The sequence below is a fragment of the Hippoglossus stenolepis genome, chromosome 2 (assembly GCF_022539355.2).
Source record: "Hippoglossus stenolepis isolate QCI-W04-F060 chromosome 2, HSTE1.2, whole genome shotgun sequence".
In the NCBI taxonomy this organism is placed as follows: domain Eukaryota; kingdom Metazoa; phylum Chordata; class Actinopteri; order Pleuronectiformes; family Pleuronectidae; genus Hippoglossus; species Hippoglossus stenolepis.
Window position 1 is genome coordinate 13,087,588 of NC_061484.1, and position 25,368 is coordinate 13,112,955.

The 25,368-nt window shown below is 40.8% G+C and overlaps 1 protein-coding gene and 1 long non-coding RNA gene across 2 annotated transcripts in view; one reads left to right on the forward strand and one right to left on the reverse strand.

Moving 5' to 3' along the window:
- Positions 1 to 638: 638 nt before the first annotated feature.
- LOC118122090 (sphingosine kinase 1) overlaps positions 639 to 25,368 on the reverse strand; it is a 32,289-nt gene continuing 7,559 nt past the window's right edge. The window contains exons 2-5 of the mRNA XM_035178550.2: positions 16,647 to 16,796; positions 7,092 to 7,186; positions 6,173 to 6,288; positions 639 to 1,887 (exon numbers count right to left, since the gene is read on the reverse strand). Of these exons, the coding sequence (XP_035034441.2) occupies positions 996 to 1,887; positions 6,173 to 6,288; positions 7,092 to 7,186; positions 16,647 to 16,796 (1,253 nt within the window). The 3' untranslated portion in view covers positions 639 to 995. The remainder of the gene's footprint in view (positions 1,888 to 6,172; positions 6,289 to 7,091; positions 7,187 to 16,646; positions 16,797 to 25,368) is intronic.
- Positions 5,940 to 9,913, forward strand: LOC118122099. The gene is made up of 4 exons (XR_004698431.2): positions 5,940 to 6,035; positions 7,101 to 7,211; positions 7,975 to 8,156; positions 8,949 to 9,913. It is a non-coding gene; the product is annotated as an uncharacterized LOC118122099 (long non-coding RNA).

Below are 25,368 nucleotides of genomic sequence, written 5' to 3' on the forward strand. Positions count from 1 at the left end.
GAAAAGATGCTGGAAGAGTGCCTGACGCCATCTGTCAAGCATGGTGGAGGTAATGTGATGGTCTGGGGCTGCTTTGGTGCTGGTAAAGTGGGAGATTTGTACAAGGTAAAAGGGATTTTAAATAAAGAAGGCTATCACTCCATTTTGCAACGCCATGCCATACCCTGTGGACAGCGCTTGATTGGAGCCAATTTCCTCCTACAACAGGACAATGACCCAAAGCACACCTCCAAATTATGCAAGAACTATTTAGGGAAGAAGCAGGCAGCTGGTATGCTGTCTGTAATGGAGTGGCCAGCGCAGTCACCAGATCTCAACCCCATTGAGCTGTTGTGGGAGCAGCTTGACCGTATGGTACGCAAGAAGTGCCCATCAAGCCAATCCAACTTGTGGGAGGGGCTTCAGGAAGCGTGGGGTGAAATTTCTACAGATTACCTCAACACATTAACAGCTAGAATGCCAAAGGTCTGCAATGCTGTAATTGCTGCAAATGGAGCATTCTTTGACGAAAGCAAAGTTTGAAGAACAAAATTAATATTTCAAATAAAAATCATTATTTCTAACCTTGTCAATGTCTTGACTATATTTTCTATTCATTTTGCAACTCATTTGATAAATAAAAGTGTGAGTTTTCATGGAAAACACGAAATTGTCTGGGTGACCCCAAACTTTTGAACGGTAGTGTATATATATATATTATATTTTTATCTGCATTTATTCAACTGTTTATCTAATATTGGACACTTTGCGTCTCCATACACAGCACGTGTTTGTTGTAATATCCCATCAAACTTCAAAGTATTTTCTTTAAAAAACGATGTACCTGTTTTCTGCGTACCACTGACAGAGAACGTAGCGAATAAAAGTGAACGAGTGTAACATCCATTTGCTCCTGCACCTTTTCCATTTCTGATTTGAAATGGTAAAAATGATCTATTAAACATCATCAGCCTTTAATATCAAAGATAAAAGCTGGTGGTGTTTGTTTCTTCAGTTCATCCAGTGATTAATCTTGCCAGACCTCTGTGCACTTCAGCTTGCATCGGCCCATACTCCACCACTTCTCCATCTACTGTTATTATTCCTTTGGGTGTATACGGCTCCAGCCTGAGCGCCTGCACCTCGGTGTGCACCAGATGTGGACAGTTAGAAGTCAGATGTGTGCCCTTCTCCATGGCTAGGAAGAGCCTCAGCAGAGCGCTGCGGGATATTCCCGCTGTGACGTAGGTAAGATGGATGACGCCGTCGTCCAAGGTGGCGTTCGGTGCTGCCATCAGGTCCTCCGCCAGGTGGGACTGGTATATGGCCAGCATGAGGACAAAGTCTTCCTCCTGGACCACCACCCAGTCACTGGGCAGCGGCTGGTCCAGGGGCAGCAGCCGGGAGTCTGGTGGGCTGGGGAGACCTTTGGTGGCGCTTCTGGGGGGCGTGCTCTCCGCCTGCCGCACTTTGAGGGAGTTGTTGGAGTGGCAGGAGTTGTGAAGGGTGTTCTGACAGGGAGAGTCTCTTGACTGGCGGCGCAGCAGCAGAGAGGCTGGACTCAGAGAGGGAGCCTGATTGTTGCAGTGCTTCGTCATGTTGTTTCTCAAACCTCCCTCTGTGTTGCAGTCCTTGGAGGCTGGCAGGTAAGCCAGCTTACCTTTGTAGATGCGGAGAGAAGCCAGCCTCACCAGCGTGCCCACAGTGAACCTGGCAGCTCCAACGTGACGGTACTTTTCGCTCTCTATGTCCACGTCCGCTACGAAGCCCCAGGCCAGAGAGAGGAAGGAGAAGAGACGAGGGCCGGAGGAGAGCTGGATGGAGACCAGGTCCATACGAGACAGCAGGCCTTTACAGAGCAGGAAACCACAGCTGATCAGGAGCTCTTCACCGAAGACTGGAGAGGCTCTGTAGGAGAAGAGAGGAGAGTTAACGTGTGTGTGCGTGTGTGTGAGCGTCGAGGTCAAAGGTCAACAAAAATATGGTTCAAGTTCAATGAATTAATTAAAAGCCAACTGCAGGTCAGACTGTTTATTCTTTGATCACATATTTTCTTAGCTTTATGAGAAAACTCATCCAAATTTAAACTGCATTTCATTTCAGGGACACAGGAGGAGTTTGGCAAAGCATATTAAATGGAAAAAAGTTTGTTTTAAAATGTATCAGTTCAAATTTTAAAGTTTATTGAGGGCATCAAAAAAAGGAAGAAAGAAAGAAAGATTACATCTGAGTAGTAATGAGTAACATACGAGTACATGAAGATTTATTTTTAAAATAAAATAACAGTCACAATTGAATTAACTCCATCTTTGGGTTGAGTTGATATTTCTGATCAAATGTACTTGCATGTGTAACCGTTTTTTGTATTTATAGCCTCTATATTTTAAAGTAGGTCGTCTTTAAGGCTCTTTAATCAATTGTTCATTTACTCGGCAGAGATAGATGCACCACTGCATGGAACAGCAATTAATGATTAATTAATAATGAGATGAGCTAGTCAGATAAATCAGATGATAAAATTGTCAGATAAAAATGCTCATCACAATGTCCCATCATGTAAATTGATGTCTTTATATTCTGTCAAACCCAAAACCAACAGAAATTGGATTTACAGAAGTATTCACGTATTATCAGAAGCTGGAATAAAAAAATGTCAATCATTTCAGCGTTGCAGAAGGAGACACAGTTAAAAACCCAGATCCAAAAATAAGCTGCAGATCAAAATGAAAACAGGAAGGTGCACTTAATATTTTGGGGTTAGGAAGTGTGTCAAGGTCTGTGTGTGTTTTGGGGGTGAGCTATGAGAGGAGTGTTACACAACACCGGGGTAACTGTGACCTTATAGTGTTACTATATGAAAACAGAGGGAAGAGAGGAGGTGGATGAGAAGGGTGGAGCCCCGTGGGGATGGGGGTGGGGTGAGTGAAAGGGGCCAAGCCTCTAAACCTGGATGGAGGTGGGACACAATCAGCTCACGGGCCCTCAGACATGACAGGTCAGTCAGACAACAAAGACAACCCCATCTGGGAGAATGGAGATAGGGGTGGAGGGTCACTACAACACACACACACACACACACACACACACACACACACACACACACACACACACACTTCCCTGCTGTTACCACCCACAGCCAATTACAGTGATGACTGGGTGTCTCAGTGGAGTTGAGTGGCTGTGGCCCTGCAGATATTTCCATATTCATCATCCTGAATGAATTCAGTCTGGACAGAAACACTTTCATCTCCATTTCCACTGCTCTCTTTCGTTTTAATCATCCACTTGTTAGAAGGTCAACAGGTAATAAGTTCTCCAACTCGCCTCCACTCATAGTTTGTCTGTATCATCACTGATGGAAAGTACATTAAGGTTTAATATTATCCATAAAACAAACATGATGCATTTATAAAACATGACAGATTTCTTCAATGTTTTATTGCGGTCTCCAGCCTTTTTGTGCTATTATAAAAAAGCAGTGTTCATTCTGGGAACCTACTGTTACAGTTGTCTACTGTACGTAGTAATCTTCAGAGGTCAATAAAATCGTTTAATTCTAGAAACATTTTATTAATTAAATCTTAGAAAAATTTAGGGCAGAGGCTTGGGTCCTCCTGCAGCAGACACAGGTTGGGTAATGATCCTTCCCTGCTCTCCATTCTCTCACTCTTTAATGTGAAATACTGCCCCCTCTAATAATAAAAGGCATAAAAAGCCCCAAAATTATCTTAAATTTAAAAACATAATCGAAATGTTTTTAGCAGAACAAACAAATCTCAACTCATTTGGACTTTACATTATTTGGCATCGTCCTGGGTGGATAGTTGATTATCTTTACTTTTGATACTGAAAGGGGCTAAGTGAAGATTAACTCCAGTTTAGAACGACTGTTGCAAGTTGAGCATAAATGTTTATTCCTCTACTCATCAAGACAAGTCTGCAGTGGTGGAAATCAAAAGCATCACCTTCTTTGCTTCTTTGCTTCTACTGAAGTTAACATGCTAACAGCTAGCTAGCGCCCCGGCCTCAAACCTCTTATCTTAAATGGCGGAAGCTGTTCACAACTGACCGTCATCACCACCTGCTTCAAGCAAGAAACCGCATTCTTTCATTTTTTCCGCAGAGAAAACAAAAACCTGTTCTTTCACAATGAACCAGGCCAAGCAAGTTCAAGATTCATGCTGAAGTGTAGATCACTTAAAAAGACTTGGAAGTCACTAAAAAACTGAATTTATTTCCAATATTCAGTCAGGAAACCTTTAAAATGTCAAGAATCCTAAACAGAGTTTTCTGTATTTGTTACCGCAGCAGTTCTTCTGGTTTAGGAATCTCAACCGTTACGTTGTGTTTCATTTCAGTGAGTGGGACTAGACAGTCAGAGCTTTGTTTTTTTTCTCTACATGAAAAGCACGTCATTGCTCGGACACAGACCCCAGAGAGTTAATCCTCACATCTGGCTGCAGAGGGCGCTGTTGCTCAGTAAACGTTACATAGTGTTGCTTTAAGTAAAGGGTGTTTTGCTGTCGAACTAGAAAAGCTTCTTACTGTTTCAGAATCTATCCATCTATTTCCATGTATGTACCTGTAAACCACCAGGTGAGGGAGACCCAGTCACACCTGTCACTTCATAGAGCGTCAGCATTCAGCCTCAAAGATGATGTTTCAGCTCCTGTTCATTATGTTTGTGTAGGGAAACACGTTACAGCCTCACTCAGCGAACCTGTTCACTGCATTACATAATAACAGATACATTCTAGCTGTCACTTGTTTGATCCACGTAGCCTCGGTGAACCCGTTCGGAATAATACCAAACCCACTCTGGCCAGGGCCACTGTAGGGCAGCCAGGACCAACCACACACACACACACACACACACACACACACACACACACACACACACACACACACACACACACACACACACACACACAGAGAGAGAGATGTTTTCTGGATGCCCCGGGAGTGTGAGAGGAGAGTAAACAATACAGAGTCTGGTCTCTTCCTCTCATTGTTGCTGCCGCTGTGGGTGGACGACCATTGTTTGATGAGAAGCTGATTGGCAAATGCACTAAAAGGGATGAATGAACGCAGTGTTTTCCTTCATTTCATCATTCCGTTATTTAAATTAACCTTGTTTCAATCAACTGAGAAAAAAAATCTGCAGCACAAAGGTTTATAGAAAGGTCGTCATCAGTGACACTTTCTTTTCCTCCTTTATGTCAAAGTGTCTGCTGCGAAAAGGCCCATTACTCTGTTATTGTTCATTCATTCATTTGCTCTCCTTTCTGTCCTTTGCTCTGATTGAACAAACTGCAAACAGTCACTGAAATGAGCAAATCATTAATAATTCATTCAGTGGAGATGAGTGTGTTTTACACTGAATAGCAGCAGGAAGCAGGACTGTGTGTGTGTGTGTGTGTGTGTGTGTGTGTGTGTGTGTGTGTGTGTGTGTGTGTGTGTGTGTGTGTGTGTGTGTGTGTGTGTGTGTGTGTGTGTGTGTGTGTGTGTGTATTCAACTTTACTATTGAGAGAGAGACTGTAGAGGGAGAGAAAGAAAAGACAGGAAACAGCCTTGAAGTGATTGATCATCATAATAGTTGCTGATTGTGTGTGTGTGTGTGTTTATGGGGACTTGTCTTCCTTATGAGGACAAAAAGCAAGTCTCGAAAATGTAAATCATTGCATTTTAAGGTGAAGACATTTAAGGTGTAAATTAAGATTAAATTTAGGTTGAGATTAGATTAATGGTTAAGGGTTAGGATTAGGATTAGGCATGTAGAAAGGTTAGAGTAAGTCCCAAGGAAATCAATTGTAAATCAATGTAATTTCCTCTGAAGTCATGGAGACACGAGTTTGTGTGTGTTACCTTCTTGTGATCCCTCATGTTGTGTCATTTCCTGTTTTATTTTGAAACTCTCTTCTGGTCTAGTTTTAGGTCACTTCCTCTTGTTTCCTGCTTCCTAGATTACCTGCACCATGTGTGTTTCCTTCCTGTTTGTCAGTTTAAAAATGGAGTCTCCTCATGCTCCACTTCTGTTTTCCTGCCACCAGAGACAGTGAGTGTGTTGAATTTATTTTTCTCACTTAATTGACCTCCGCCAGCCTCAGCTCCTGTCACCTGTGTTTGGGTCCTCCTAGCTAAAGGTGACCGATACAACCAGAGATCAGATTTTTAGATTCTGCAGTAGCTCACCCAGAGTAGTGATGTATGGACGCAGCCAAGGCGTTGCCTGATCCACCAGGAAGGAAACCCAGCGGCGTCTGAATGGCCTCCTCCCAGTCTGCTCTCTCCAGCAAACCATTTATCACCTGACACACACAGAAGATACAGATTTGATCACTCAGCACGCTGGGTATCCAACATCGATAGTTTTATGCTATTGAGCAAAGAGTTTTTATGGAGAGTAACAAAGACTGACAAGTAGTGAGAGCCGGTGAAATTCAGTCATGTTAACTTATTGATAATCAGCAGCTGGACTCAAATTGTAGCTTCTCTTCACCGGCTTCCAGTAAATTTTACAATTGATTTTATTGCTGACTTTTAAGGCTCAATCTTAACTTGCACCTACGTACATTTCAGATCTTTTGACACCATATGTTTTCCTGTCGTAACGAAAGGTGACCGGGCATTTTCTTAGGAATAATCTCCCTAAGGAGATCTGTAAGTAGAGTCAATTAAATTTCCCAGAAACAAGTTTGTGGATCTTGATTTTAAAAAATGAGGCATATTAAGGGGACTGATATTTATGAGTTTGTGAACTTTGGTGCAGATCCAAATAAAAGTGTGGATCTAGTGAATTTAAATGTGGATTCATAAGGGAACTGTTGGGCCTTAGTGGAGGTGTGTGTTCTACAGAGTGTCATTGTAGTTTATTCATTGTTTCAGCTCTATTTATAAGACTTAATCTAAATTTAGGTTTATACTTTGAACAGGTGTGTAAATTAAAATACCCACAATACATGCTGTTTAGTTTATGGATTTGGTTATCAGGTCAGTTGATGATTTCAAGAACAGAAACTACAACAGTTTTCATAATTGCTGATGTTCATCTTCATATGCAACAGCAGGAGACAGACATTTTGGTTTAAAAGTCATTGTTTTGTCTATTTACCTCGTACAGGAGTCCGTCTCCCGACATGATGACCACAGCGTTCCACTGCGACAGGTCGGCCTCTCTCACCAGCTCTCGGGCGTGATTCTGCCGCTCTGAAAAACAACACACACAGAAAAGGTGAGTGTGTGTGTTCATGCCGGTGTCCTTGCTCTGATTGATAAAAGAGAATCAGTCCTGTCTGGTTCCTCCATCCTCAGTGAGGTCAGAGGTCACGGTCAGCTCTAACACAGATGTGACAAACTGCAGCGCTCTCTCTCAAAACCAATACTTCCATACTCACACTTGATATTGTGACTGTTCACACTGACAAGTAGAGCAACACTCAGTGCACGTTCAGCACCTGGATGGTACAGTCAAAATGGTCAAATGCTTAGTGTCAAACGCTGGCACCTCACCTCTAATGGTCACCACCGCGGCTACACAGTAGAAGGGGAGGGACCACCAACATATTTTAACCCTTCGGAGTCCTGGGCTACATTGTCCATTGTTGAATGCTTTTGATTTTATAAACCACATCTCAAAGGTCTTAACCTCGCCAATATATTGTATTGTTTTCAGTACAACATTGCCTTTATGACCAGACCACAAATTATTCACTTTGACACAGTAAATCAACATATTGGACCCAAAAACACACACATCACATGATTTGATCACACTTGCGTAACTGGCAACTTGATTTTCAAGTAAAGTGAGCAAAGCAGCCAGTAGATCTGACCACAGGTGACAATCACAGTACAAACTGGCCTGTGTGCGTTAAATAGTTACACAGATCCAAGGCTGGAGATAAACTTAGGAAGTCATAACAAATAACGAACATTAAGATCAACAGAAAAGTCCTTGTCCTTCTTACTGTGACCCTTTCTTTTCTTCCCTTCAGTTTCTAAATGAAAGTGTCACCGTGGGACGGAAAGCTGATATATGGTGTTAAATGAGGCGTCTGCCACACTGCCAATAAGATCGGAACAGCTAAATTACCCAGAAGCACTTTGTCAAATTAATCTGGGACGGTGCAGTCTGATGAGGTGGGACAGCACAAGACCGACAACTTTTGACTCGGAGGTAGAGAGGGTGATCCACATTGTGTGTGTGTGTGTGTGTGTGTGTGTGTGTGTGTGTGTGTGTGTGTGTGTGTGTGTGTGTGTGTGTGTGTGTGTGTGTGTGTGTGTGTGTGTGTGTGTGTGTGTGTGTGTGTGTGTGTGTGTGTGTGTGTGTGTGTGTGTGTGTGTTATAAATACAGTCTATGTACCATATTTACTCCAGATTCTGTGTCACCATGAGTCTGCACACGGACTGAGAAACAGCACAAATTAAATGTGAAGCTAAACAGAATATTATAAGGAAACATATAGTAATAATGAAAAGTAAAGGGTAAGAATAGCACTATGTCAGAGCTGGGTTTTGGGTTTTTAGCTGAGCTACCAATTCATAATTCCTTATCATAGACTTCTACTCTGTCTTTAATTTTCAACAGGTTTTCTGGGAAAACTTTGTGAGAGCCTTTAATTTAGTTAATTGTTATTAATAACATGCATATCCTAAAGTCTTCAGTCAGTGGAAAGCAGGTTAGACACATAAATCTGTCCTAAGGCAAGCATTATTAAATTCACATGAAGAAATAAGTGCTCATTAATAATGGATTAATTGATTAATATTTATTTAGAGAAGGAAAAGACCAGTTTCTTTTATAATCATATTTGTGTTTAGGAAGCTACCTCGTCTTATGTACAAATATCAAATAAATACCACTTGCTTATCATATTTTAACATAGTCTTTCTTGCACCAGTCTGTTGTTTTTCTCTGGAATCAGGTATTGAATATTGATTATCCGTGTCTGTTTATTGTGTCTATAGACGGATGTGTTTCTCAGTCTGTGTCGTCTTTCTGAAGGTGAAAGGGCAGTCAGTGCTGTGAGGTGTGAAGAAAAGTGCAACAGCCCATCATGACTTCAGTCACGATTCTCTTTGTTTCTCTCGCTGATGCTCAGTAACACTTTTATACTGTATATGCAGCACCATTCATTCCATACATTCCTCCTTCATTTTCTTTCACTTTTTAAAACATCCAGACGTTTTAATATTATTTTGTTTCTGTTGTCTCTTTGTGAGAGAAGCACACAAGGGAAGGCGGTGTAAGACAATATAGATAATACATGAGAATGAGGAAAACCAGGCCATGAGGTGATGAAGTACTGGAGGTGAAGCAGCTGCAGGTGTTTTTTTTAATTTTAATGTATTAGTCCAATGAAGTAGTGGTTTATCAGAGTGAATGCTCCTCTTGTTTCGTAACCACCAGACTGATCTTTTTGTATCTAGGCTGAGGTTCTCGGATAGCACAGTTCACACAGCTCGAGCAACAAAACCCTTTAGACTATCAGGCTCCTGATGGACAGGTGACCTCTCATAACAGCATTACAGCAGCTTGATCGGTTCTTGACAACTTCCAGGTCCTTGTCCTGATTATTCCCTGAACAGAAGAAAGTTCAGCTACAGAAAAAGTTGATAATTTGCTGTAATATCATCATGGTATTATGACCAGAATCCGAAACTTCAGCCGTTTTGAATTGTTTTTGAATGCGCCAAATACAGCAAAGACGCTTCGGCTTCTTTTTCTTCTATTTTTTAATATTGTCTCAACTTCCTGCAACTGGTCCTAAAGTCAGATCTATTCAAATGTTTTCACACTGCAAACAAACAATGTAGCGGTAACACACTTTAAAGCCTTGCAAGTGGTTGCCAGTGCAATATTTTGTATCCAACATTAAACTGTCTGTAGCTGTAGCTTTGCCAAACCTGGCAAGATAAATTGTAAAAAAGTATTTCATGACTGTTTCGTTTCTTTTTGAGGCCCACAAAAACATTTTTATACTAACCAGACTTCAAAAACCTGTGGGGAAAGGTACCTTAAAACAACTTGTCCTCTTTTGTGTGTCTTTCTACTTTGTTCTCTCCTTTAACGCTGTAATTATGTTAACCTAGAAGAACAGCAATGTTACCCCATCCAACACAGGGCGTCCTCATTCTTAACACTAGAAATCATTTAGGAGCTTGACCAAAAGAGGAGAACCAAGGGTTTCACACACACACACACACACACACACACACACACACACACACACACACACACACACACACACACACACACACACACACACACACACACACACACACATACACACACATACACACACATCTCTGGAGAGGGATCTGATTTCTCCGCCTCTCTTCTTACCTTTTCTTCCCTAAACTCTGCAGGATGAAGGAATCGATTCCTCCTTATCAGTCCAGTCACATCACCTTTACTTCCCTTATCTATGCAGAGACTGAGCACTTAAAAGGATTGAAGGGCCCCAGTCAGCAGCAAAGCAGGAGCACTGCAGTGTGGAGGGAGGAGAGCTAAGAGCAGTTTTAGTATGCAGCTCCCCTCATTAGTTAGATTGATGGTAAAATGGAGCAATGTGGCCAAATAAATAGCAGGGATGCAGGGATGAGGAGAGGATTTTCTTTTGTCCAGCTGAGTTTCTCCCTGTGGGTGAAAGCAGTGGACTGTGACTAAGTCATTACAGTCATGCAGATCTCTGCTTCATTACTGGCCTCTGGTCACAGCTGCAGGACTGTGGTGATTTCAAAATGTCCTCAGAAGGATGCAGAGATGACTAACACTCCCAAGAGAACTCCAGAAAATGTCCAGAGCCTCTGACTCAGACGTTGGACTTCTCGCATAAAGCCCCTTCCGGATAAATTCAGATTTTCCAGGGTTCAGTGCATGTCTGAAAGCAGCTTTATTGTTAATTTAAGGGCAATCTCCTCAAGGCGAGTGTATATAGAGGAGGAATGATTTCAGCCCCAAATGTATTTTCTTCCTACATATTAAATGCTTCATTAGTTAGTCAAGCCAAAGACATTTATACAGCACCAGATCATGGCATAAGTTACTCCAGGACACTTTTTACATAAAGTGGGTTTCGACCCACAATGTGATATCATTTACCTAAATTCCTTCATGAGCAAGACTTTGGTGAGAACTGTGGTGAGGAAAAACTCTTATATGATACGATATGATACGATATACTTTATTGTACCGTAGGGAAATTAGTTTTGGACACAAATGCTTCCATATTTACAAAACAAGTTTAAACGTTTAGAAATCTCGAGCATAACCCGGCTCTGGATGGTCGACATTCTGCCACAGCCGCTTAGGTTGAGTAACATTACATTTTGCAGCTTTCTAATGTTTACATCATGGCAGGTTGAGGACATGTAAGGTAACAAGAAGCTCTGGCCTCATGCTGACCTCACGTCGCTGTGCTAAAGGAAGATCCAGCAAGAACCTCCAACCAGCCGTCACACATCATGGCAGAGGTTCTCTTCAAGCAGCACTCGTCCACCAGCATGACAAGCAGGTGATGACGGTTACGTGTGTGTGTTTTGTGATACACTATAAACACTGACAGCTTACTCAGCTGCTTGGACATGCCTGAGGGCGTAGACTCACAGGTAAACACACACATTTGTATTTGCACACACACATACACACAAACACACCAGGTCTGAATGTGACTCTACGCTGACATTTTCATGATTTTTTTGGGGTATTTACCCAGAATTATTCTGATAAGACTGTAACTTATGTGTTAAGTGATTTTGTACTGTCTCTAACTGAAGCTCAGTCGTCCTCAAAGCTGAAATATCTTTGAGAAAAACCTGAACATCAATTGCATTTAACAAACTCAGACTGGCTTTATTTGGCATTTGAGAGGCTAAATGGTTGGTTTAAAGTAACAAAATATGCCATTCATCCCATGTCTTTCATTTCCTCTGAGCACCAGCTGGCCAGTACACACTTCCACAGTCTCCATGTATTAATCCAGTCTGAGGCTACATCCACAGTATAACATTTTAGTTTTAAAACGCATCACAGTTCCGCTATCATTTTCGAGCGCCTAAAACGGAACGTTTGGATAACTGCTGGCCCTGATTTGGTTTGAAAACTCCAAAAGTGTTATAGTGTGGACAGACAAAAACAGACGTTTGGAAACGAAGATGCAGTCACCTGAATTCGCTTCCTGATTGGTTCACATCAGTCACGCCTTGTCTACCAGCGATGAATGCAAAGCGTTGTAAAGAAGCAAATGTGCCGTTTACGTGAATGGTCATGTGATATTCGTTTTCAGGAGTGTTAGTATGCACGGGGATTACTGAGCTAAAATGTGTAGACAGACGATTTTAAAATCAAAACTTATTAATATGGATGAAGCCTTAATAGGAGTTGTCTTCTCATAAAATTCATGCATAGATTTGTCACAAAAAGGAGGTATACTTTCCCGCCACTAACCTGCTGCTTAAGACTAAAGTAGAAAAAGAAAACTTCAGAGTGAAGTAAAAAAACATCTCCAGTGGGTTGAACTGATAGACACGTCCTGTTCTGACACTGTCCTCAATATGAAAATATTTACTAAGACTTACGAACAATACGAACAAATAAACTAAACACGATCAGTGTTCTTTAGCCTGAGAGTGGGGGAAAGTACCTACGATCACAATATGGTTAAACTTTAGGGAGTATATTTACACAATATGATGTGGTAACAACCACATTAAACAAGCAAGTACTGGAAATTATGATAGTTTTGAGTCACATAGTGGCAGCGGAGAGAAATGCCAGATTTCACAAACCATGTGTCTATAAACACAGCTGTCACATTTATGTTATGTTGGTTTCTTCCTGATTTCAATGCCTGGACTTTAAGTATCGACCAAAACCAAGTACTGATCCAATACCAGTTATATAATCTAACATCTTACACTCACTCCACCTCTTTCTTTGCTCCACATCAGCCTCTTTTTTTAGGTTAAGAAAGAGACATTTTGCTGCCAGGTGCACCATGGGAAATCAGAGTGCTGCTGATCATTTTAGGCCGAACTGTTAGATGTAAAATGTGAAACACGGAGGCAGTGTTTATGCTCCACTGCTGCAGCCTGACCAGAAAACTGACTGGGACAAATATAAAAAATTCATTTGTGGGCCAGATCTAATTTTGCATGAGAGGCCTTATGTTGTCTCATGGGCCACATTTGCCATTGGGCCATGCTGTTTGCTGTAGAATAAACTGTTATCCTGTGTATATACATCTATATGAAATTTTAAAAAAAAACAGGATTAAAAGAGAAGTGCAGAAACTGCTTCATCCGAAGAAAACTGGAAAAGATGTAAAATATTTCTCACTGAACAGCCAGATTTGTACACAAGTGTGATGTGTCAGATTTCTTGTATAACTTTGTTGCTCCAGTGAGTTTTCCTGGACATTTCCTAAACATGATTCTGTTAAATTCATCAGTTGGTAGTGGGACTGAACTATTCTGTCTGTCGAATCAGGTTTTCAATACAAATATTTAATGATTCATTCCTTTGTTTGTCATATAGACTAACAAGTAATACTTTATTGTACTGCTGGGATTTTTAAATGGGGGTCATTGAGACGTTCAGGGTCACAGATAAATTTGCCTAATCTAGTAACAAGCCAAGATATCACTGAGATATTTAACCACCGTAAAAAAATATTAAATATATAATATGTATGCGTATATATAACAACGACTAGACCTGTTATATATTTTGTTGACTTGTGTACTTACATTATCCAAAATGTTTCCAATAAAACAATCAATAATTATCACTATACACAACTGATCAACCTCAGATTTGTTAAATGTTTGGCTCTTTGCCAATTGTTTGTCAATGTCTTCTCATAAAGAAACTTTAATCAGGAGCAAAGATAATAAATGTCACAATAATGTGACATTTATTGTGCTAATTACTTTAAAAATATTTTGTAAAATCTATCTTATTATAATCCTCCAATGGACGGAAAGGGTTTTCAACACCGTATAAGAACCGTGAGTTATTCTTTTAAAGGTTGCATGTGGTCTGTTGACCTGAACAGAAGAATGAAACACATGAGGAAAAAGAGAGTAGCACAGTGAGGTTGTTCGAGGGTATCTGTATCTTGAGGAATCAGGAGGGGAAGACGAGCTTGTTGCTGACGTTCAGATCAATATCAGGATTCTTGAGCATTGAAGTCTATGTGCCCTCTTTACTCAAACAAATACACAAACACACTAACAAACACACACTCTCTCTCTCTCTCTGTCTGTAATGTAATGTAGCCTCTCAGCAGAGCAGTCATTCTTCATCTATCCTCTACTCCTGACACTGCCCACAGCTGCCACACAGCCCAGCATCCAATAATGAGTCTGTCTATTTCTGTTAGCATCCTCCAGTCATACGCCTCACACAGATGCCAATGACACACAACAGAAGACATAGACACGCTGCTTTGGAAATCTATTGCCAATCATATATCATAAAACATATTATTTTAATGTTTTTCACTAATGGAGTGAACCTATCAACATTTGCTAAAACCTTCAGATGGCGACAATGATGACACTCGAATGGTTTCCTCCATTTTGAGAAAAATGTCATCAATAGCTTATAACTAATCAATAACTAACTAATAAGGTGTTATTAAACTAGAATGACACTAAGCAGAGTACATACCTCTGCCAAGGCCCAACAGTCCCCCTATGAAACCACATTTAAATTCAATAAATCCTGAATTTTTATTTTATTTACACTTACAAAATTATTATTTATTTTTTTTATCATAAACATCATGAATTATTCTCTGAGAAATCAATGAAAATGTTGAAAAACCACCAACGATTCTCACAATGTGAAAAATAATTCCTGATCTGGATCCGCACACAAATTTAATAGCTTCTTCATTGGGTTATGCTCAACCCCTCCACAACATTTTGAAATCAACAAACAAACAAAGGCGTGGTCTTCACTGCAGGTTGGAGAAGTGAAGATGGGAAAGACGGGTGTGACCCAACAAACACCATCAACATTTCTCAACAGAAAACATTCCAGACTTTAACACCCACTCAGAGGACATAATACTAATGTGTGCTATTGATCACAAACACTGCAGGTTTCAGATTTAACACAGTTGCTTTAGAACAGATAGATAATTGTGTGATTTCGATCAAACTGTGTAAATATATTTATTTCTTTTGACTGTTAAACTCAGGATTGTTGAGGAGCTATTTAACTACACATAAACCAAACAAACGTGTCTGGTGCGGCATTACTCAGGGATTAAATCATTCTAGAGGGATTAAAGAGAGAGATTTATTTTAGAATAAATAAAATAGTCAAACATAGTCGGAGATTCTCTGACACTGTTAGTGAAACTTCATTCGCAATGGCCGTGCTCTTTCACAGATGTTGATTTGAGGATTAAATCTATTCTTATATATTCTCCAGGATTAACTTGTCAAAAAGTACATCTCAGAAATCTTGTCAAGCACAGGTTTTGTGTTTTTTAGCACAGCACCAGTGAGATGCCTCTTTGTCTGTCTTCCTCTCTGTGATTCTCTCTCTGCCCTCTTTTCTCTGTGTGTTCACTTCCCACTGTGATGAAAGTCGTATTTTCTCTCTGACACTGCAGTGATTTCTGAAAAAACCCAGGCAGAGGGTTAAAATAAAAAAATAAACGACAAGGAGATAAGAAACCTTAAGAGTAACCGACGTGATCCGGCTGCGAGCATTTACATCTGTCCGCCTAACACAGTATGGGATGAGTATGACCAGTGATGCGCTATGTAATCATCACCACCCAGTGTATGTAGATTACAGTTACGACTATGAACACGTCACAAGATTATATCTTTACAATTCCTGGAAAATTGGGATTGTGTGTGAATGTGTGTGTTTGCGGACGCGTCTCTATCCATATGTGTGTCTGACTGTGTGTACACATATTTATTACATAACAGCTCTGCATGCATATGGATCAGAGGCAGTTGATCAGCATAATGACGGTGACAGCAGGAGACCAAGGATTTACACCAGAGGAGGGGGACTGGGACTGGGAGAGAAAATGTGTGGGACATGATGGGAGATGTAACTGTTGGTGTTACTGTAGCCTCTGAACTGTGCATGGCAGTGAGTGAGTGTGATCATTTACAAGATTTGTCTGAGCTGAGCTGAATGTTGCACATAACTCAATAATGTGTGTATTCTTAGTTTGTGTATCGGTGGTCCTGGTCTGACCTGGTATTAACATCTGTCCTGAGAAATCTGATCACCAGTGTTAGGTTGTGTTAGTGTTAAAATGCATTCTGAATGTGTGTCCAGTGACCACTTGTGATCAGGTCTCACTTCCCCGCTCTATATACAAATACACACAAACGTCATTTCTGCCCGTTAAGACCAAATGATGTTCTTACCCAGTCTGAATTTATAGAAGTGTCTGGTGTGTGTGTCGATGCTAGAGAGGACGATAGAGAGCGAGTCAGGAGGGGCTGAATGAATGAACACCCAGCAATGAAGAAAGTTTTCACCAATTAAAGAAAAGTTAAAATTATTATATGGTGATCAGTGTTGATTGTGACGGTGGCTACGAACTACTTACCATATGGTCATTGAGAAGCGCAAAATGACATTGAAACTGGAGTGTGTATGTTGTGAGTACGTCAGCTCACCAGTTATGACCAGAGTGTGTGGGACACCGGCCTCGTTGAGCATCGGTTGAATGTGGTTGTTGTACAGGGTGAGCGCTTGTCCTTTCCCGCTCTGTGGATTCACGAGCAGCATCATTCGGCATGGATGAGATAGCTCCCACAACATCAGCCCTGCAGAGGTGAGAGAGGGAAAAAGCTTGAGACACTCATCTCATTAAATCTGACACCTCGACTAGTCTTACATTTCTTTCACACCTGTGGTGGCAATTTCTGTTTAATAATACACAATTACACATTGTCTCTCGGTAAGTTCAATTCTAACACCTGCAGGTGGGCTCACCCCACACAGCCACCTAGTGTAACGTGTATGGAATGAGCACAGAGAAGAGTAGAATTACTTCAGTTATACAAGAAGAAGCACCTCCCTGCGAGGAAGAAGAAGTTCCTCATCTTCTTCACTGTCTGTCCAGGGTGGGTAGACATCCTGTCTCTATCTCTGTCCCAAAACCCTGGTGTGACTTCTGGTGTGAGACAATCTGTCTCCGAGATCCCTTATCTTCGTTTACAAGACAAAAGACCCCAGTCCTGTATACAATACAGGATCCCCTCACCCATCTATATCAAACACACTGAGTGACTCCTGCCGTGACCATTTGCCCAGTGGGGGCAGCCATAAACATTATTACCTTAAGCAACACTCGTAAAGTTTAAATTTAAACCACGAGAACCACATCTGTTCCTACATTCTTCTACATACATGTCTGTTCTTATATTAAACATTACACAAATGCAAAATCTGCCAGTACACACCAAACTGAGTATACGCTGTTTTTTTTAAACACAGGTAACGCGACTAAAGAAGGGATTAGCTCTTTTCATTGCCAGTAAATTAGTTTACCTCTCTTTTACTCTTTAATTCTTACTCTGTTTAATGCTGTCTTGCCACTTCTACACTTATAAAGATGGATGAGCAGATAAGTGGTCGGGTTAATGCAAATTAAGTTTTTTAAATCTCTTGGGGGCTCGAACAGATTTCAGACGGTTACACAGATCTGACAAATACTGATCTCTTTAAAAACACACACACAGCGAGGGGCCTAAAGAAGAGAGGAAGCCGCTGGGTTTGACTCTCTGTCCCACAGTGTCTGAGGAAGATAAATTAAGACTGTGATTTACCAAAATAATAAAATATAGGAAACACTTTTATATAAAATAGAAATAAAGAAATATACATATAGGAAACTGGTCATTCTGAGAGGGAGGGAAGCAGGAAATTAAGGGGATGGTATCTCATATGTTATGATTCCGGTAATAAATGTTGATTCTTGTGAGAGCAAACTACTTTAACAATGTTCTTTACTTTCTCTGAAACAAGTGTGACAAGAAGCCGTCAGCCACATTTGACTCACAGCAGCAAATCTATGGGGAAAAAGCCTGCTGGATCTTTTTTAACAATCAAACCACAGCGAGGGTGAAGGGAGGTGAACCATCCAAACGAGTTTGACAGCTAATAACTGAGTAACTATGGGCGTGAACCACCTACGTGTAAACGCTCGCGGGATTTAAACATTCCTGACTGGTTTAGAGCCTAAGTGGCAGGTTTTGGGTTTTAATGGATGCTGCACTTCCAGAGATTCTGCTGGAATGCAGTCGGTCAGGTCTGAAAAATGTTAACGCACCTTTAGTCTGTTCGACCTGAGAGGAACTTTTCAGTGTCCCAGGCTTCTTGTTCAATTATGATCCTGAATATATCTGGATAATTTTTTCTAATTATTAGGCTTAACTCCAAATACTTCATCTCAACTTCAAATAATGATGTTTGTCCCTGAGAGCTGCATTTCAGTATTTCAGGTTTTCTATCTCTATGTCTATCTCTCTATTGAGCCTGTTTTTCAGTTCACGTGCCGCGGAATTCATTTCATCATTAAGTAGATTAATGTGATCGTGAGAGAACTGTTGATGTGTTCATGCTAGAACTGACAGTAATTTGAGTGTAAACATGGTGCTAATCTTTCTGATGAGAGGTGAAACATCAGGATGACTGAGAATCTTCAGACATGCAACAGAATATTTTTCTTATCCAGAAATTGTAAATAAAAATATATACTTTTAAAATGCAAAATAAATCAATTCACATTTCCTTGTATGATTTAAACAGGTTCATAGATTCCAATGAATCATCATTTGAAAATCAGAAAGACTGAACTTCCGAGGGGATGCCAACAAAGTGCCCTCATTAATCAGCTGCCATGGCAGCTGGCAAGGCCCTGACCTTGCTGTCCTTGTGCCCAAACACCCACACAACAGCTCTTGTTTGCTATATCTAACCCACGCCACTTCCTGTGTGCTGCCCTCCCCTTCGCAAAACATTCCAGAGGCCACTATCTTTCTACCCGTCTCCGTCTCTCCTCTGGATCAAACATACGGCAGATTAAAGGAAACCAAGAGGAAATCTATTTTACAACCCTACCAGATCTATAACTAGACCTTATCCACCATGCTGGACTTTAAGGCACATAACAGCAGATAATGTGTCTGGTTTGTTTGCATAGGGATGGGTGTAGCCCTGACTGGTGACTGATGATGTTGCTGCTCGTGAACATATAAGGTCACAGACACTTATTTTAGTCAAGTCCTGGTGACAATATTCAGTTTCTAGTTGGTTGTGTTATCATTTTGTTGAGGGAACCAAACATTATGACTAATGGGAACAGAGCTGAGACAGACATAATTACACCCTCAACAAAACTATTGTGGAAAAAAGAGAATTACTGTGAATGAGGTAATAAAGTGGATGACACTGCTATAGATTAAGAAGCCGCTCACTGAATCATCATCATTGTCACAAACAGCAGCCAAGAACAAAGAAAAAAATATGAAATGTGAAAAACAACAAGGCTCAGCTCCGCATCTCAACGACACCCGCTTGATCTGTGACTACAAGACGCCTCATCTGCTCGCACAAACCGAGACCATGGGAACTGTCCCAGATCTTAATGGAATAATCACTACTGAGGTATTTGCCATAGGAAATGACAACTTAAATGAAAGGGGGAAAACCCAGGAGCCGGAAAAAACACACTTTCCGTCTTATAATAGCTATCTGGGTGCATATGGAAAAGACAACTTTCTTTGACTGCTTTGCATAACAACTCTCTAGTAAAACTAGCAGCATGTCAACACACGAAGAAGGTTTAACTATGAACTCTTTTGCAAAAAAAAGTTTGTTCAATTCTCAACACAACAAAAGAAAAAAATTATATTGTTATTCCTATATTTTTCCTCTGCCAAGGACGGATTTGTCTGTTAGTAAAATTACAAAACATCTACTGGACACATAGAACTTTTTGGAAGGATGCTGTATGCACCAGGAAGGAACCCAATACATTTTGGTGCGTGCGTGTGCCCAAATAAAAATCTGGATCTAGTGAATTTAAATTTGGTTTCATAAGGGGACTGTTGGGCCTTGGTGGAGGTATGTGCTCTACTGAGTCCCTTTCTGGTTATATATATATACAGAAATGCTATGATATTAACTCAAGGTTTCTCGCTCGAATCCCTAACTTTAACTTTCTTTCTGTGCAAAGTTTGTACGTTCTCCTTGTGTCTTTCTGCCTTGTGGGTTTTCTCCTAGTACTCTGTCCTCCCCCCCACAAGACATGTAGACTGGGGTTAGGTTAATTGGAGACTCTAAATTTACCATAGATGTTAATATGAGTGTGAATGTTTTTTTGTCTCTGTATGTTGGCCTTGCGATGGACTGGTGATTCTGTCCAGGGTTTACCTTGCCCCTCACCCAATGTCAGCTGGGATTGGTTCCAGCTCATCAACCCTCAGGATAAAAGCTAGAGATAATGGATGGATGGATGATATTTATATTAATGATGTCCAAACATTTTAAGTGAAATAGGACCAGGGTAAAATACAACCATTATAATTCATGAGCTTGTATGGTCACTCATTCTGTCCGAAGCATCATTGTTGCTTGACGACTCACACAGACTCACTGTGACGACCTGTGCATGAATCCATCAGTCACGGTTTTGTGTTTCTCAACTTCCTTTACTGTAAATCAGGTCTACATCAGCAGCACAGCATGACGAAGCATCAACCGTCATTAGGGAACAAAGCAGTGATCTTGGAACAAACTGCCTTTTCTGGAAATCACCAGGCTTTCACAACTCTTCGCTGAGCCCCCGACACACAGCACTCAGCCGGCATAAATTTGCAACACAGATGGGACCAATCCAACTCTGCCCAGATCTGGGGTTATTGCGAAAAAAAAATTGCCACACTGCAGGTTTATGTCTTTGTCAAACAGGATTCAATCTACAAATATTTTTTTCATCTTTCCAAATGATAACTGGTCAAAATTTGAATGAATTCCCTAAAAGCAGACTGGAGATATTATGTTCAAGAGGCCAAAAACCTGTTTTGTGAACCACTGTGACCTTGACCTTTGACCACCCATATCTAATCAGCTAATCCATGAGTCTAAAATAACACATGTACCAAATTTTAAAGGATTCTCTCAAGGCATTATAAAAATAACACATTCACAAGGCAAACAAGGGTTTTTGTGTGGTCACAGTGACCTCGACCTTTGACTTTAAAATTGTAATCCATTCACCTCTGAGTCTAAGTAAACATTTGTGTTACAAGGCAAAAATCTCCTTTGTGAGGTCACGGTGATCTTTGACCTTCAATTCTAATCAGGTAATCCTTGGGTCTTGGGTGCTGGATGTAATAAAATTCCTTATGGCTTTACCTGGTTACATGAAGTCACCGTGACCATGACCTTCAATCTTATAAGTTGTTTTTCTAATTTAATGTTTTTACCAAATTTGAAAATATTCCCTTACGGCGTTCCTGAGATATCGTGTTCACATGAATGAAAAAGACGGACTGACAACCTGAAAACATAATGCCACGTTCCACTGGCTGTTGATGACTTTTAGGCATAAAAAACTCTAAAATGATTATGAAGCTTGCACAATTTTGAAAAATGAGTGAGTGCAAAGATAGTTTTTTTTAAATTGTAAATGGATCTTAAAACACTTTTTTTTCCTCATGTATAAACTAACCTATAGCAGAGCAACAGAGGACCCCCACCTCATGGCCACATACCAACCAACAGATCAGAGTCCCATGAAGACTGCTCCTACATTTCATGTGTTGCTCAGTAGTGATGTGGGCTCTAAGCTTTGACAAACACCCATTAGGAGGAAATCCAGTTTCCACATTAAAGGGATTAATGGATTAACATGTGTTCGACCTGGTACTGGTGTTCTCCCTGTCCTGTGTAACATGACAGATACGTCCCGTCGCTTTGTCACAGGCAAGCTGAGGGCAAAAGCCACACTCTCTAATATACAGCGCTCTGCATCTCATGTATGTGGAGGCACTGAAGAGGACTTAAACTATTGAGCTGTGTCCATGTTATCTTGTAACTGAGCATCTGCATCTGGCCAGCTGTGCTGAATTCCTGAAGACATCTCCCTTTCAGCAGAAATGGGATTGTTGTTTGATAGCAGCACAATGTTTTGCCACTAAACCGAGCTTCATGAGCAAACTGCAGTTAACTACATACCAGCTGTAACCTCATGACGGCAAGAGATGCAGCAACTCATGGTCAAACATTCACACATTTTCAGAGATTAAAGCAAAAAAAATTTGCCTGACTGACAGAGTTGTGATTCAAGTGCTGGGGTAAAGTGAGTGGGGGCTAATTACACTTTTTTTGCTGTGCCAGAACCACAAAGGGTGTGGAAGGAGGAGGAGAGGAGGTGGTGCTGGTGGTTAGCCTGCTGTAGATCTATATAAAGAAAGGCGGAGAGTTTACGACATTGAGGTTTTTATTAAAATCATCCTGCGCGGCCTGTCGTGTTACTGTCCCTGCAGTATCCTAAGCTCTGTGCTGAGAGACAGGAGAGAATGTAACCACCGTCTGCCACTCAGTGAAGCGATGTGCGTCCTTCACGGTTATTTTAGGCTGCAGGGTCAGATCAGGGAGGAGAGGTTAGGCTCCTGCATGAACCAAAATATCCAAAGCAAAAACTTTCCAAAAGTCAGCCACTTAACATCACCACTAATTTAATGTTTGACATAAGATGTATATTAAATTGAACTATATCTTTCTTAACTAAAATCCGATCAGTTGGCATTTTTGACTGTATGTTAATTGGCTTCTGTCTGAAATGTGAATTCTCTCCCGGGTCAAATCAATCTGGAGACATGGGTTCTTATCGGCTCTGGCTGTGTTCAGCAGTGATAAAAAGATGACACCCGGGTGAAGGCGCTGATTTGGCAAGACAGCGAGGTGAGTTTTCGGTGCCTTCATGTTGTTGAACGTGACGCACTGGATAAAAACAGGCAAACTTTCTGCTGGCAATCGGAAAGGAGTTGATCACCTTATTTATTCGGATTTACCCGCGTTTAAAAAGCCCACGTAAACCTGCAAATTTTGGTGTAAAAGTTTGCAGTTTTAAGTACAAACATTTATAAGCTGTGGGAGCAAAATATGAGATTACTGCTGCAAACGTTACACATCAAAAATGCAATAAGTGCCAGTGTGTGTGGAGGAAATGGACTTTCCACCATAAAACAACCACAACCACATGTTCTTCTACCACGGAACCTTCTCTGAAGCAGCTGCTCTATAGGCTGAATGGTCATTTAGTGGTTGTTGCTGTTGTCGGCGTATCATAGAGGCTGTTCCTGAGAACACAAACTGGGTGTGCACTGGGTGTTTTTTATGCTTTGGTGCTATAATGCACAAAAAGTCAGCATAGATTTTCACATGGAGATATTTTGATACAAAAAGCAGAATCTGAACAAAATCTGAGAGGGTTTGCTTCGAGTGTGCAGCTTTCATCCACATCCTCCATTCTTTCAGTTTATTAATGATAGACAGACAGGGCGGGGCATCATCGTTGCAGACACAAAGCTGCAGTGTGCACCCCCAGAGCCAGAAACCGCTCCAGGGAGGCTAAATCCGAGGTCTGGATAGTACGTCAAGCTCCATCTCAGTCTAGTCCAGGAGTCCTCAGGGAGAGGACCGCTGCTATCTGACCACACACACACAACAGCCTCTCGCAAGAAAATGCACATGGCACTGTGCTGCTATTCTTATTGTAACCTGGTTATATCACATATTTTATGGAGAAGAGGTAGGAGGTATTGTAGCCAGGGTATTTGTAGGCAGTTATCAGCTCCACATTGTTTGTAGTTTTACAGCGTGCTGATATATGTCTCTGGGAAAGAAGGAGACATGAAAAAAAAACATGCATGCTGCCAAAACATTAGGAAAAAAAGTTAAAGTGCAACATAATATGCCTAAACCTACCAAGTACTTAATATTTGAACATAATATTTGAACATAATTGGGACTTTTTAAGGCCTAAAGTTCCGATTATTTAAATTTAGACTGTTTAAGACCCTGCAGAAACCCTGGTTGTATGCGAATCGGGAAGTTTCATTGATCATGAAAACTAATGTGATCCTTAATGGGATCAGCTGCATCACTAACCAGATTACTCATCTGTTATTACCTCCTTACACTCACACAGGTAGATTGAAAAAGTAAGTACTATAGGCTGTTGATGAAATTTTATTCTACAGAATTATGTAAATATTTGACAATTCAATCAGGTTCAAACATCCATGAAAAACAGAGAAGGTATTAAAATGTTGCAAGCAAAAAGGTTATTTGGTGTGAGAAATATTAAAAGAATCAAATGATCAGATAATTTAATATAAACTTGCTCTTTCTGCTTGCACTTCTGAGATCGTGTGTAACAAAGCATACATACAATTGTCCCAGTTTCACCTCTCTGTCGGCCAGAGGTAATGTATTAGTAATAGCATGGACTTGGCTGAGAGAAGATTAAGTTTCACTGCCAAAAAGGAGCAACACTGGTCCTCCTGAGGATGTCGAGCAGGTGAATTTATCTTACTTTCATCACTGCCGTTTCCATGGTTTTACACTTTTACTATTAGCACGGTCTCAGAGGGAAGCAAACAAGAAAGGAGCTCATAGCTGCAGCAGAAGTTGAAAGCAGAATTTCAATCGTGCATTGTATTCAAATGGATGAGGAAACTATAAATTTACAGTGTCCCAATCTGAGATGATGAATAGACTGACTGTGTGCTAACTGTGAAAACCCAGCCCAGTTCCAGTATGTCCGATAGAAAATGTAACTGCAGCAAGGAACAACAAGCGGCACCTACAGCTCTCTGACAGCAGGGTGGGGAAGCTTGAATTTTGTCACCACATTGTCCAAAGACAGATTTTCCCACACAAACTGAATCCCAACAACAACTCTTATTGGATAAGGGCACAGGAGTAGCTTTAGATTTTAGAATATATGAGCTTTAACACAACAGAGTGTGCTCGTAAGTTTGGTTTTGAATAGTTAAAGTGGGTGAAACGTCATGATTGACAGCCCCCCCATCCCCTGATCGCAACTGCGCAGACTCACAGATGCACAAGGCGGCAGCGTTTGTGTCAAGGGATATTTTGGCTTCATTTCTGGATAGTCGAGATATCACCAATAATAGAATAGTTTAAAAAGGGGCCTTAACTTCAAATTCATTTCATAATAATGCTGATCATACTGCTACTGAATTCATTGACCCATTAGATGACATAGAACTTACAAAAAATGTCACAGTGGCTCCACATCATAACGGTAGTGTGGCCTTTAAAATGTTAATGATACAGTTTCTTACTAATTGCTAATGC